The following is a 14,588-nucleotide window of genomic DNA, read 5'->3' as shown; positions in this document are numbered from 1 at the left end:
TGAAGAGGCTGTATGCGTTGGGGAAGAGGGTTACAACGGCTGCTGTTTATTTCCACCCATATAGCCAATAATACCACCTTTTTGGCTAGTTATGCGGATGTCCAATGAAACCTGCTGGAAGGCGGCCTTCCAGAAGTACCAGAACCCTTGCGGGCTAAGATGCTCACCATCATATCAGACGGCAAGCAGGTGAATCAAAATGTGCTTAAGAATACTTAAGACGCTACTGAAACAGCAGGAAGAACCTTGGCACAGGGAACCTTGCTTAATAGACATGCCTGGCTGAGGAACTCTGGGTTTAAACCAGAGACCCAGGCTGCCCTGATAAACCTGTTGAAGAAACCAACTTTTTTGGCAAAGCAGTGGACGACGCCCTGGAAACAGCCAAAAAATAACATGAGACATTCCAGTCCCTTCAGCAGATTACCCAGAAAACTTCTCAACAGAGGGGGTGGCTCCCGCTGGTCCTTTTGTGGGCAATCCTGCTCCCTACAGAACCAGTACAGTTCTGGAAATAACTGGAACTCGGCACAAGGATGTAATACCACCACCACCACCACCACCACCACCACCTATAGACGTAGAGGACAGCAGCATGGAAAGGGAAGTGGGCGTGGCCCAAGCCCCAGAAGTTCCCGGCCTCAGGTCAGAAATAACCATCGGATCAGAGTCCAGTCCATGCCACCCCTGTTGGGGGGGGGGGGGGGCCCCCTCACCTCTTTCTTTAAAGCATGTGAGGGGATAACGGCAGACCAGTAGGTACTCAAGACCGTGGCCCACATGTACTGCATAGAATTTTACCGACCACCTCCGTTCATACCACCAAAATCACGGCACCAGACTCCAACACCTGTGCATCCTTCTACAAGAAGTGGAGATCCTTCAAGAAAAGTGCGCCATAGAAGTCATCCCGATTCTACAAGTAAACAAGGGTATTTATTCAGAGTACTTCCTTGTACCAAAAAAGGGTCACCATGCGCCCTGTAATAGACTTGCGCCCAGCGAACAAATTTGTCAAACCTTATACGTTTTGTATGGTCACTTTGCAATAAGTATTCCCACTGCTGAAACGGGGAGATTACATGGCAACACTGGATATGAAAGATGCATACTTTCATATTTCAATGTTGCCAGCGCACAGAAAGTACCTAAGATTCATGATAGAGGACAAGCACTATCAGTTAAAAGTACTCCCCTTTGGCATTGCCTTGGCACCAAGGGTGTCTACAAGGGTACTGGTAGTGGCAGCAGCTCACCTGCGCAGACAATCCGTTCCTTACCTCGAAGACTGGCTCATAACAGGGGAATCCTATGAAACATGGCTATTGAACACTCAGAAGACAATAGACCTCTTATTCATTCTGGGTTTCTCCAACAAGAAAAAGATCCAGCTTAGACCACCAGTCAAGTCAAACAGTTTCTAGGGGCTCTAATTCGGACAAGAGACAACCTTGTCTTCCCCTCTGAGAGGGTCCAAAACATGCTGTTTCAGATGCCTCAGTATGTAGCCAGTCGGGAAGTGACGGTATGCAAGGCTATACGGCTGCTAGGGATGATGGCGTCCTGTATTTACTTAGTTCCTCATGCACGTCTGCGTCCCATGCAAGAGTAGCTCAACAGCCAGTGGTGTCAGGCCATCGAACAATGGGAAGATCTGGTAGTTTCGCCAGCCCTCGTTCTCGCTCTGCAGTGGTGGTCAAGCAAAAACCTCTTGAAGGGGAAGACCTTCACCAACCCTGCAGTGGGAGCCACTCACAACAGACTCATCTCTCATGGAGTCGGCGGGCTCACCTACTTCAGCAGACAGTGCATGGAGTGTGGTCCCCACAAGTAGCCTCCAACCCTATAAATCTGTGGGATCTATTAGCGGTATTAAAAGCACTGAAGGCCTTTCAGACACGGCAACAAGGGAAGACAGTTCTGGTCCTGACAGCACCACAGCCATGTATTACCTAAACAAACGGGCGGAAACACACTCTCCAGGGCTATCCAAGCTGTCCCAAAACATTTGGATGTGGCCTCTCAAACACAAGATGTTCCTGTTGTCCCAGCACGTTCCAGGGGAACTCAATCTTCTAGCGGATGTGCTCGGCAGAGATTTCCCACTGCCCTTAGAATACGAATGGCGTCTACACGAAGAAATAGTCTTAAACGTCTTTGCAGAATGGGGCTTCCCAGAGATCGACCTGTTGGGCAACTCAGGAGAACGCCCAATGCCAAGACTACACCTCCAGGTATCCCCAGAACCGCTCCAGGGGGAACGGACTCTAGATAGCATGGTCAGGGAAATTTGTCTACGCTTCCCCCCCGGACTGCCCTACTCAACAAGATAGTGCACAAGATGCACCAGGAACCAGTCACCATGATATTGGTGGCCCCCATGTGGGACCGCCAACCCTGGTTCGCTCATCTAATGCAAATCTCTCCCCACCATGTGGTTTTAAACAGACTCATGGGACCTCCCTTTGAGCCAATGCATAAAGCAAGTCTAAAAGACCTTACTTATAAGACGGCCTTCCTAGTGACTATCACTTCTATTAGAAAGGTTAGCGAACTACAGGCCCTTTCAGTTCTAGACCCTTTTGTTACAGTCCACAGGTATAAGGTGGTTCTGTGCACTCATCCCATATTTGCACCTAAATACATATCAAAGTTCCATGTGAACCAATCAATTGAACAACCCACTTTCTTCCAGAATCCCACTAGCATGGCAGAAAGAGGCCTACACACAGTAGATGTGCGCAGGGCAGTCATGTTTTACCTGGAAAGAACGAAACCACTGAGGAAGACAAACCAGTTTTTTGTTTCAGTGGCAGCTGGCAGAGAAGGGATCCGGTCTCTAAATCAGCTATCTCAAGGTGGATTGTCAAATGCATCACACTGTTATACTCTTGCTAAGAGAGACCTGCCCTTCAAGCCTAGAGCGCACACCACTCTGGGGCTTCCATAGCATTCATTGCAAATGTTCCGCTTGAGTCCATTTGCAAAGTGGCAACCTGGAGTTCTGTACATACCTTTACAAAACACTGTTGCCTGGCCACTCATTCTAGATCTGATTCTCAGGTGGGACAAGCAGTATTAAGACATCTTTTCACTACTGTTCCTTCTCATAACCCACCTCCAACTCTGGGTACTGTTCGCTAGTCTATGCACAGCATGTGATACTAAGCAGATTAACAAGCATCAGAAGACCTGCATTACTCACCGTAATAGCATTTCTGATGATTGTATATGTTACCTGCGCCCACCCTGCCTCCCCGCTCGGTTGGAAGGATCATAGACGTCTTACTACGTTCTCTTTATGTACTCACTCACAATGGCCTTGGGCTCCCTCATGGCAGAAAAAATACAATTGTAGGGACTTCAGCGCATGAGGGATTTTGGGTTCACTACACGTCACAATAGGGATAGTGTTACAGACACACCTATGCTGACGTCCCCTTTCAGTCCCTGAAACACAAGATGCAATACTCTGCGGTTACCACTGGATGCCGGACCGTATGCACAGCATGTGCATCTAAGCAGATACAATCAGAAATGCTATTACGGTGAGTAATGCATGTCTTCTGATGATTGTATCTGCTTAGATTCACATGCAACCCACCCTTCCTCCCTGCTCGGGTGGAAGGAACATAGACGTCTTACTACTCGCTCTTTTATGCACTCACAATATGCATTAGGCTCCAGGGCAGAAAAAATACAATCGGAGGGACCACAACGTGTGAGGGATTTTGGGTACACTGCACATCGCGTTAGGGATAGTGTTGCAGGCACGCCCATGTCGACGTCCCCTTTCGATCCTCGAAACACAAGATGCAATACTCTGCGGTTAACACTGGATGTCGGAATATATGCACAGCATGTGAAGCTAAGCTGATACAATCATCAGAAATGCTGTTAGGGTAAGTAATGTGTCATAATTGAAACCGAGTGTGTTACTTGGCTACTTGTATTTGCGATTACAGCGATCATTTACCCCTCCTGTGATAAACCTTGCTGCTCAGTCACACTGACTTGTGTAGGACAGGCCTATACCAAAAGGTGGTTTACCTAATACCAAGAGGACAAGTGTTGTGTAGTCTTAAACAGGGTTACTACATCAATTCTTGCCTAACACAAGTGGAGTACTTGAACTTTAATTTCTGTCGGATTAGACCAGGTGCAATAAAACTTCGATGTTGTGCACCAATTCTAAAACTCTATTTTCAGGGGACCTGAAGGGTGCCATCAACCTGTTTACAGAAGCCATCAAGCTGAACCCTCGTCTAGCCATCTTGTATGCCAAGAGAGCCAGGTGAGATTGAGGTGTTGTGTAATGTTTATGGGGAGGTGTGGTGTGGGATACAGAAGAATGTCCCCTTGGTGTGCTTTGGTGAAGTCACTGCCCTTAAGTCTTGCGCGTGCACAATCGGGTTATCTTGCACAGCGCTGCATCTATCCTTGAAGATCAGTAACATAATTTCAAAACCTGCTACGGGGTGGCAAACATTTCTGATTGGAAGTGATAAGCGATCGGGGCTCTGTTTTCAGTAATGCTTCTTTTTCAAACCCTTCCTCCCCTGTAGTGTCTATGTGAAGCTTGAGAAACCCAATGCTGCAATCCGGGATTGTAATAGAGCCATTGAGATCAACCCAGACTCTGCACAGCCCTACAAGTGGAGAGGAAAAGCTCACAGGTAAACCAGTGCGGTCTTCCATTACAGGGCAGGATGACTAATTGTATATCTGCATCACACTGATTGGATTGATCCTGAATGCTGCTGCTACAGGGCAGGGGCTTTATGAAAAGGCTACTCCATGCCTAGGAAAGTATTTGGAAGGATTGGGTAGTGCTGGATAAGCTGTAGAACTCTGCATTGTTGTGAGATTAAGCTAAACGTATTCTCTTGAACGAACCCTGGGGACACAGTAAGCTGGAATTGTATATTCTTTGTGTAGCTTGGATCCTGAAACCAGCTGAATGTGGATTAATGCATATTGAAAGAGGAGTTTGACTTGCAAACCTCATAACAGTAAAAAGACTTGTTTCTGTTCAACCCCACCAAATATGACTATTCACAATGTCTTCTGTGACATGGTTCTCAAATTACTTTATTTTTCTCAGGCTTTTGGGCCACTGGGAGGATGCAGCCCGCGATCTGGCGATGGCGTGCAAGCTTGACTACGACGAGGACACGAGTGCAATGCTAAAGGAGGTGCAGCCACGGGTAAGGGTGTTTATTCTGTATTGGGCTTAAGGTCCCTAATGCAGTCTGCTGGCAGTTTTGTTCATGGGAGGGTTGATGTATCTTTTTTCTAGTGTTGCATGCTGGTAATCCACTCCCAGCACTGTTCTCTCAAAGTCTTCTATAAATGTCATTATGCTGACACTGGCTGTTATTTTGGCAGGGTGACCCTATAAAGAAGTTGTCAGTCACTGTCATTCATAATGCACTGTTGCTGAAAAGGCGTAGGCTGTATTGCACCTGTACTTCCTCTTTGCTGGACATGAGCATGAGTCAAATCCAGCTCTCAATTATGTACTTTCCCCTCAAAGGCACTGAAGATAGCTGAACATCGGAGGAAATATGAACGTAAGAGGGAGGAGAAGGAGTTGAACGCAAGAAAAGAGCGAGTGAGAAAGGCCCGGGAGGAGCATGAGCGAGCACAGAGGGTGAGAAGCGAGACCGGCTGGCCATGCATGTTTGCCTTCTGAGACCAAATCTCTTCTTGCATCTGATCCAAGTAACCTGATTTCAATGCTTTTACACTTTGGCTATCCTCTAATTATCCATCTTCCTCTGTTCCCCATTTGTTTTTTAAAGTTCAAACTCCCTTTGTTCCCTTTTGGCATTTACTGCTCTGGCTTCGCAAGTGCTTAAAGATCCCACTAGAGCTGCAGGGATAGTTCCTTAGTTTATATTCTACTTAATAGAAATCAATGCGCCCCATGGTGACGTGTGACAAAATATGAATTTGTTTTCAGTAGTATGGCGCATGTCACCATAAGCACACTTCATATTTGGTGCAATGATATACCCATAGGCCAGCCACACGCTGTAAAACATTTGCCATTTGTTACCAGTAAGTGTTCAGTACGTTTCAAACATCATACTCACCAGCAAGGGAGAGTATCATTAAGGAGAATCCTCAGAAATGTGCAAATTCCTCTCTACCTTAGAGACCCCCAGCTATTTTGCTGGACTTTAGGACTTTTAATTTCTTACCTGGAGACAAACCTTTTTCCCCACTCTCGTATTTTTCTGTTATTTGGACTGTTATTTTTTTTTTACTTTGGAGTCTGACAAACTCCATAGGCGGCATCTTTGCATTGTGGCACACAGCACCGTCAGTGCAGGACCACAGTGAAGTCTTAGTTCTCAGGCATGGGGTCTGGCATGGATTCACATGCTCATGAATATTTCCTGTCAGGCTATGAATCCTCGGTAAAGGAAAAAAAATCTGTTTCACTTCTGAAGTGTCTTTCTCCAAACAACCAATCACTGGCCTCTTGGTCATACAGCCCCAGCCAATGACTGCCCTCTACCCAAGCCCCTCCTCTGGCAGCCATCTTCTGATTTGGTAGCACGGAAAGTGTTGGGAGTCCTCGTGCTATAACTCTCGAGCTTTTTACAGCATTTGAGATTTTTCTTAGAGCTTGCTCTAATTTCTTTTCGGTCAATCGAGCCTCAAGCTCCATTGATCCATCATCGGACTAACGGGGGCCCGTTTTTCCGAACTTTATTCACCGCTCAAGGGCGATTTTTCATTGAGTTCACTTCTTGGAGGATTCCAGAAGATTCTTGGAGGCTTGCGCCGCCTGGACATGGCTGAAGATAAAGGAGACTCACCGCCTCTGTTCAGGATTTGCCATGGATGCGGCCTAAGGAACATTTTCCTGGACGATGCACTCCCTGTGCCTCTACTGCCTGCATACCAACCAGACTCACGTGGAGTAGGCCTGTGCGTCCTGCAAGGATATGGTGTCCCGCACCATGAAGGACCGCCGTTAGCGGATCGGCTCCAGTCAGGTGAGCCCCGGTCACCCAGCTGCAAGAAATCCAAGCAGTATTTTAAGACCTTTGAGGGCGCTCCAGCGATGGGGGCCAAACAGAAGGGGAAGCACTGCAAGTCAGTGGGCACTGGGAGTGCCGTTGGGGCGGGCTCCTCGCCGGCCAGGGCAGGAGTCCCAGTCGGTTCGACGGAGAAGGCCAAAGGGGTGTGGTGCCCCCCCCCACAGTGAAGGTCCCCGACCAAGGTTGTCAAGGCCCCCAAGTTCACCCGGCGAAAACCTCCATTGAAGGAGTGGTGGCTGTTAGGGAAAATTCTCATTTTATGGCTGAGTCCCCCAGCAGCTTTGCTGGATTTCTGGAGTTATTTTTTTTTTCACTTGGTAAGAGTGTGCCTCTTTTTCCCACTCTTACCTGTGTTTTTGCCGTGTGTATTTCATCTGCTTTTGTGATTGTGGACTCTGGAGTACACCACATCAGTAGCCCCCTTTTGTGCGTTACACAGCACCTTCAGTGCAGTGACACGGGGTTGTCTTTTAGACTTCCCACCGACTCCATTTCTGAGGCTAACTACTGTCCCCCAGAAAAAGGTAAAGTTGCCATTAACTTTACTTAGTCATTTATCTGTACCTCCTAGAGCATTGTTTCGCTCTTTTAACATTTAGACTTGGCTGGTGGCAGTAGTATCTACCCTAACATTTCTACCACGATTATACTATATAAACGTGGTATTGTTTTAGGCTATTATATTAGCCTCAAGCTTAAATCCGTTTGACCAAATATTGTTAGTCCTTCTTGTGGTTTACTTTGTGTGGCAAACCAGGTTTGCCTTCTTTGTTGACTGTCTTTTGGCGGGCTTCTGCCTAGAAGCCCTCCTCCAGGCGCCTGGTTGTCTAGGTGGGCAGAATGTGAGGAAGGGGTGTAGTCACCCCCTGCATAGGGTATCCTAGGAAACCCAAGTCACACTTTGCCATGATTGGCTGAGGTGGTTGTCCGGGCTGTACAACCCCCCTGCTGCGTGATTGATAGCCAGGCTGTGTGAATGGGGGATTTTCGCATTAAAAGGCAGGTCTCGTGGGCTAGAAGTCAGTCGCCAATGGAACTACAAGGAACCAAAGAGTAGCGGGGAAGAAGGCTGCTGAAACTACCCCGTCCCGGTGAAGCCCTGCTGCAGTCCTGAGCTATCTACCCTTCGACCAGAGAAGATCCAGTCCGGAGTCGTCTTCCCTTGAGCCTGGTGGGGATAACCAGCTCATCTTCCACAACCAGAGGATCTTCTTGGTCGAAATCGCTGCACACGGATGTAGTGGTCCAGATAGCCATCTGAAGAGCCTCTCCTGTTTTTAAGGAGGGCACCTTTTATTAACCATCGCTGCTGCCGGACTCATCCCTGTGTGGTGCAGACCCCTCGACGTCCTTCGTACCGAAGCTCCAGGAACCGTGGGTCTGCAGGACACTACCAGGAACTACTGCCGTGGCACCAGCTTCTTCATTGAATAAGGTACTGTGTTCTGCTTGAAGAATTGGGGTGAATCCTTTTTCTTCGCCTCCAAGGCTTGCCCTTGTCTTCCCTCCTCCCTCTGACAATATCAAAGTACTCCTGGCAACTTTGAATCTCGAACTGTCCGACTGTGTGATCCTCGACAACAGGAACCCGGTTCCACTTAACACTAGCTCCGGCCTATTGACTCTTGGTGTTCTCTGATTGTCTGCCTTGACAAAAGTATTGCCTGTGATTTTTGCCCTCAACTCTCTCTGGTTAACTCGGGTGCTAAGTTTGTTTTTTCCCGGTAACATTTCTTGCCGCGGATACGCGTTTCTTTAGTAAGACCAAACTGTCATTACTGTCAAAAAGTGATCGCATACGTATTCCCGGTAACGTCTTTTGTTGCACAACAGTCCGTTAAAACATAGGGTACTTACCTTGAGTTAGTGTACCAAAGTGAATTGGTTGGTTGTAGTGTATTTTACGTGTGATTTTGAATTAATAGAAGTGTTGCGTTTATAACTAACGGTTTAAAAATAAATGTACTTGCATTTTTTTACCCGATTCCTTGAGTCAGTGTCTGAGTCACAGTAATTGTCGTCCCTTTGTGTAATCTCTGCTACTGCTCATATACTCTTGATTAGTCTGGCTGCTCCGCTACTGCTACCGCTTTAACATAAAAGTACAGGCTTGTTCCAAAGGTAAAACTTGTATTGCCACTTGTAGTCTTAATTGTGTGTAGTGGTCCCTAAGGGCACTGCACAGGATTCTGCCTAACAGTGGCTTCCCTAGCGAAGGCCGTTGATGCGGGTTCACAGGAATCGGCCTCCAGAGCGAGTGTTTCCCTTCCAGCCAGGAGGGAATCCTCTTTTCTGCCCGTGGAGAAGACGATGCCTGTCATCTCCCTGAGACAGTCTCCCCTGATCGAGGAGAGGGGGCACAGTAGTCTTGCAAGGCACGGAAATCTCGGAGGAGGAGCTTGGTGATCTTAAGACCGGCTTGGAGGAAAGGTCTGTCGAGGCCAGGTCCTACGGGATGTACCGTGACGAGGCTGATGTGGAGAGTGGTAAAGACCCAGACGAGGAGGAGCAGGGCGTTGAGGATCCGGAGGACACTACTCCACTGCCACCTTCATTCTGCTGCAGCCACAGCAGCAGCCTCTGATGCTTCTGGCAGACCTATCGGTGGACATCCTTCAGGCTTTGCACACACTGCTCAGATTCAGACAAGGATGGCCCGGTCACCGGCATGAGACCCCGCGACACCTGGGCTGTTGGGAGAACCCCCACACAAGAAGAGTTCACCCTCTGCCTCCTTACCATCCATCGCCTCCCCCCCCCGCCCGAGGGACGGAGATGGAACCGCATACGGCGACGACGGGTACAGCCAACTGGCACAGACAACGCAGGGTGGACCTCCTGTCCCCACCACGCAGAGCCTCGCCTCCCGACGAGATTAGCTTTTTTCATGCCATGATCTCGAGGGCCTAGAGTTGTTCCAACTAGCTTCCGAGGAAGAGGGCTTCCTTACCAGCGCTGGGAAGCCAAGAGTAAGACCGTGCTGTCTATCCCGCTGTTGGACGAAATTTGGGAGTAGGGACTGTCCCTCTTGAAAAACCAGTCATCGGCTCCGGTGAAGAGGGACCGTTAAGTACAGGGTGCCGGATTCTGCACCCAAGTGCTTCCCTGGATTCAGTGGTCTTGGCGTCGGCTAGGAAGAAGTCTGCAGGTTCGTTGGCGTCCTCTGCGCACCCCAGTGGGAGGCCGGCTGGCAAACATAGTGGTGTGTGTGAAAGATCATCTCCACTGACCGTTGGGTGCTGGACGCGCTGCCCCACGTACACACTCTGGAATTCCAACGGAAGTGTCCGCGTATACCACCCGTGGCCAGTCAGGAAAACCATGTCCCCCAGCTTCTGCTGGAGGTGCGGGCCATGCTGAGGAAAGGCGTGATAGAACTCGTCCCAAAGAGGCTCCGGAGTGTGCTCTCGGTTCTTTCTTGTCAAGAAGAAGACTGGCGGTTGGAGGCCCATCCTGGACCTCCGCCGCTTGAACAAGTACATCACATCCCAGAAGTTCCAGATGGTCACCCTTCAGCATGTGCTAGGACAGCTGGAAGAAGGGGATTTCCTGTTGTTGGACCTGGAGGTTGCTTACTTTCACGTCCCCCATCCACAAAGGACACTGCAAGTTCCTGCGCTTTGTGGTTAAAGGGCAGCGCTATCAGTTCAAGGCCCTTCCCTTTGGACTAAAGTCTGCGCCAAGGGTCTTCACCAAGTGCCTGGTGCCAGTGGCGGCGCAACTGCGTCTGCGAGGGATCCATGTTTACCCCTACCTGGAGTGGCTCATCCGAGTGAAATCGAGGGAGATCGCCGTTGCTCACACAGCCGCAACTGTCCAGCTGCTGACGGAGCTGGAGTTCTCTGAACTATGCAAAGTCTTGCTTGGTGCCATCACAAGACGCACTGTTTCAGGGGTCTCGACTCAACACAGTGTCTGTCGGAGGAGAGGATAGCGGCCATCCTGGGCAAGGTGCAACGCTGTTGACCCTGACGATCGCAAGGTTGAGGTCCATAAAATTCCTGCGCGGCATGATGTTGTCCTGCATATACCTTGTTCGACTGTGCAGGCTGCGGATGCAGCCACTGCAAGAGTACCTTCGACGTCCGTTGGATCCAGGTATCAGGAAACTTCAAGCAAAAGATCTCGCTCGACGAGATGTTCTGTCAAACGATAGGATAGTGGGGTGTCCGCATCTGTCGGCGGGCACAGACTTCCAGACTCCACCTCATTAGACTGTCACGACGGACGCCTCCCTGGAAGGATGGGGTGTGCACACCGGAGGTCTCCACGCAAGAGGCCTGTGGCTGCCAGAGAAGTTGTTGCACAGCAACATTCTGGAGCTACGGGCAGTGTTTTGGGCCCTAAAGTCCTTCCTTCCGTCCTTCAAGGGCAAGGTGGTACGGGTCTTCACGGACACCACCACAATGTTCTACATCCGGAAGCAGGGGGCCCCAGATCTCCGAGCACTCTCCAGAGAGGCTCAGGACCTATGCCACTGGCGGGAGTGAAGAACATCGCCGACTCCCTCAGCAGGGAGCTGCGCTTGTGCCACGAGTGGGCGCTTCGGCAGGTTCAAGTGGATCTTCTGTTCTGACGATGGGGCAATCCCCACATCGATCGGTTTGTGACGGCAACGAACAGCAAGTGCCGGATGTTCGCCAGCAGGTTTCCCCAGCCGTGGAGCATGGGGGGGGATGCGGTCTCTTTCACCTGGGACGGTCTGTTTCTGTATGCGTTCCCTCTGTTGCTGCTGCGACTCATCAATCAACTCAGTCCCAGTGCAGGATGATCCTAGTCGCGCTGGCGTGGCCGAGACAAATATGCTACCCGTACCTTCTGGACTTGTCGGCGCCCCCTCCAGTCAAGCTTCCGGTGGTCGCAGATCTTCTCGCCCGAGAAGGGGGCACGTTTCTGCATCACGACCCAGGGTCACTGAACTTGCAGGCCCGGCTCCTGCAGCACTAGTTTGGAGACTACGAGATCCGGCAGACTGCAAGGAGGTAATTGCCAAGGCCAGGGCTTCATCTACGTTGAAATGCTACAGACATAAGTGGAAGAGGTTTGCAGTCTGGTGCTCGACCCTCTACAGATTAAGGCCCCGCAGGTGCTGCCGTATTTACTGTCGGTGGCCAAGGCAGGGTTGGACCATGCTTCCATGAACGTTCATCTGACGGCTATCTCCCGCTATACCAGAACTCTGGAGCGGTCGTCGTTATGTCAACACCGCTTGGTCAAGGAATTCATGAAAGGACTTTTCGAATGGATTGTTTACTCCCACGTATTCCTCATCTTAGATATATCCTTACCTTCAGCTTGCTGCTTCGGAACATTTTTTCTTCTTTCCACCAGTGTGCGCACCCGTCGAACACCGACGTCATCGCCTGTATAAGAGCCTCGAGCGCACCCGCTGGCTTCAGTTCCGTTTTTCTGTTAGCTTCGCTTCGGAATGTTTCAAACGGCACTTCAACCTTTTGTGAAGAAAAAGCTATGTTGTCTTATTCGAACCCTTCCACGCCGAAGACGGGATTTAAAAAATGTTTAAGTGTGGAAAGAAATTGTCTGACTCACACAAAAATTGTCTTTGGTGCCTCGGTTCCGACCACCGAATTGAAGACTGTGGTTCGTGCCAGTCGGTCACCCATAAAGCCTTGAAAGAACGCAGAGGTAAACTGGCGATGGGGGAGGGTTCATCGAAGTCTACTTCGAAAGTGAAAAACTCGGGCGAGTCTTCGAAAAAGTATTGTAAAGCATAGGTCGATGAGTAGATCAAGAGTCTTCTTTGTCATCCAAAAAGACAAAGAAGACGGCATCGATCTCACTCATCCTCCTCGACATCTTCGGAGGTGGTGATAGCATGTCCTTCAAAGCATGACTCCCCGAGTAAATGGGAAGCCTTTTGAGTTTCCATGCTAAAAATGTTGAACGCAGCCCAGACCCCCTCAAAGGCTAAAGACCACCATGCCCCTACTCACGAAAAACATGACAGAGGGAGGTCCAAAAACAGGAAAAGCTGATAAAGTCGTTGAGGGTGTCATCGAGGGACTCTTCTCGATCACCTCATGAAAGACCCTTCGGTGCATAAATCTAATGTAGAGGGAAACAAAATGGCGTCGCAACATCATACGCTATCGAAGTCGACATCAATGCCATCGAAGACTTTGAAGGCCCTCGAGTCAAATTCCTTAAAAGGAAACCATGTCGAGTTAACATTCGATAACTTCGAAAGCTCCTTCGACAGCGTTGAAGGATGTGGTTATGACATTGGCACCATCAACGTTTACGTCGACACCCAAGCCTTTTATAAGGGGAAAAACCCACATTACCAGAAAAGGTTTTTCAACCGGAGAATAGACATGACTTTTTCAAGACCATGTCATCTATCTGAGGGAGAATCCTAAGAGGAAGAAGTCACCTCTGCTAGTGTTAAATTTGGCACAAGATCTGTTCCAGAGGAATTAATTAATCCTGAAGATCTACAAGAATGTTTAGACTGCAAGTGGTCTGGACACTTCTCCAGAGTACGAATTTGACAAGCCATACCCATCAGAGCAGTCTGATGCGGGTTACAGAAAACTCATGAATAGTTACAGAATTTATGGGGTGGGGTAGAAGTGCACCAGTCTGCCAAGATGACATGACCGATATGCTATCAGGAACTCCAACAAGACCCCATTCTCACTTTTCACATTGCCTTGCAGAGAAGGTTTCGTTCTGCATGGGTACACCCTGAAGCCATCCCGAGAGTTAACAAAAAATTTGTGTCTGAATATAGACCCTGCAATTCTGATCCAAATCCAGAAAGTCTGGTAGTACAAGCAGCCACTTCCAAAAGAAATGCTGCATACCCTACAATCCTTCCAGATGGGGACGATAAAAAGGTGGATGCATGGTCTAGGAAGATTTTTACATCAGGGAGTATGGCTTTGAAGTCTACTAATGTAACCTGTACCTTGGCAAGGTTCACACATACCCTGTGGGACTGCATGTCAGCTGCAGCTGAACACATCCCAGAAGGTTAAGAGCGTGATGGCTTTCTAGCCATAATAAGGGATGGAAAGGAGGCTTCGGGAGAATGCCTTCAATCAGGTTTGGACACAGCTGACGGTATCAGTAGGTCCATGGCAACTAGCACGGTGCTATGTAGATTTGCGTGGCTAAGGAAGTCTGGTTTTGCACCGGATGTGCAATCCAGGCTTCTTAATATGCCTTTTGACAGCATACGGTTGTTTGGCAGCAAGGCGGATGAAAGATGCAGACCTCCAATGCGGTGGCTAAATCTCAGTGCCGCTATAAGACAACCTCAGCAATGCCCCATACACAGGCTCATCTTCCTGGAGGGGTCGTCCTTTTCGTTATTCTTCCTCAATTGGAAGAGGACAGGCCATTCAGAGGTCAATGAAAATGTCCACAGGGGCGAGGAAAAGGTGCTAGATCTGCCCCAGCAGCAGCAATAGTCCCTTCAGCCGCTGCTGCAGCTGCCGCAAAACCGAGGTTTTGACCCACAAGACCCCGGTGGGAGGTAGAATCTCACAGCATCTAGAAGAACGGGGG

The 14,588-nt window shown here is 49.2% G+C and overlaps 1 protein-coding gene across 2 annotated transcripts in view; it reads left to right on the top strand.

The window, feature by feature from the left end:
• The window catches only part of ST13 (ST13 Hsp70 interacting protein), a 196,357-nt gene that overhangs the window by 138,242 nt on the left and 43,527 nt on the right, over window positions 1–14,588 (top strand). For both annotated transcript variants that reach the window (XM_069654418.1, XM_069654419.1), the window contains exons 6-9: window positions 4,210–4,294; window positions 4,566–4,676; window positions 5,105–5,207; window positions 5,537–5,653. In XM_069654418.1, coding sequence (XP_069510519.1) covers window positions 4,210–4,294; window positions 4,566–4,676; window positions 5,105–5,207; window positions 5,537–5,653 — 416 coding nt within the window. The remainder of the gene's footprint in view (window positions 1–4,209; window positions 4,295–4,565; window positions 4,677–5,104; window positions 5,208–5,536; window positions 5,654–14,588) is intronic.

Source organism: Ambystoma mexicanum, chromosome 3q (assembly GCF_040938575.1).
Source record: "Ambystoma mexicanum isolate Mex_15411 chromosome 3q, UKY_AmexF1_1, whole genome shotgun sequence".
Taxonomy (NCBI): domain Eukaryota; kingdom Metazoa; phylum Chordata; class Amphibia; order Caudata; family Ambystomatidae; genus Ambystoma; species Ambystoma mexicanum.
Note: the sequence above shows the minus strand (reverse complement) of the source record. Positions and strands in the feature narration are given on the sequence as shown.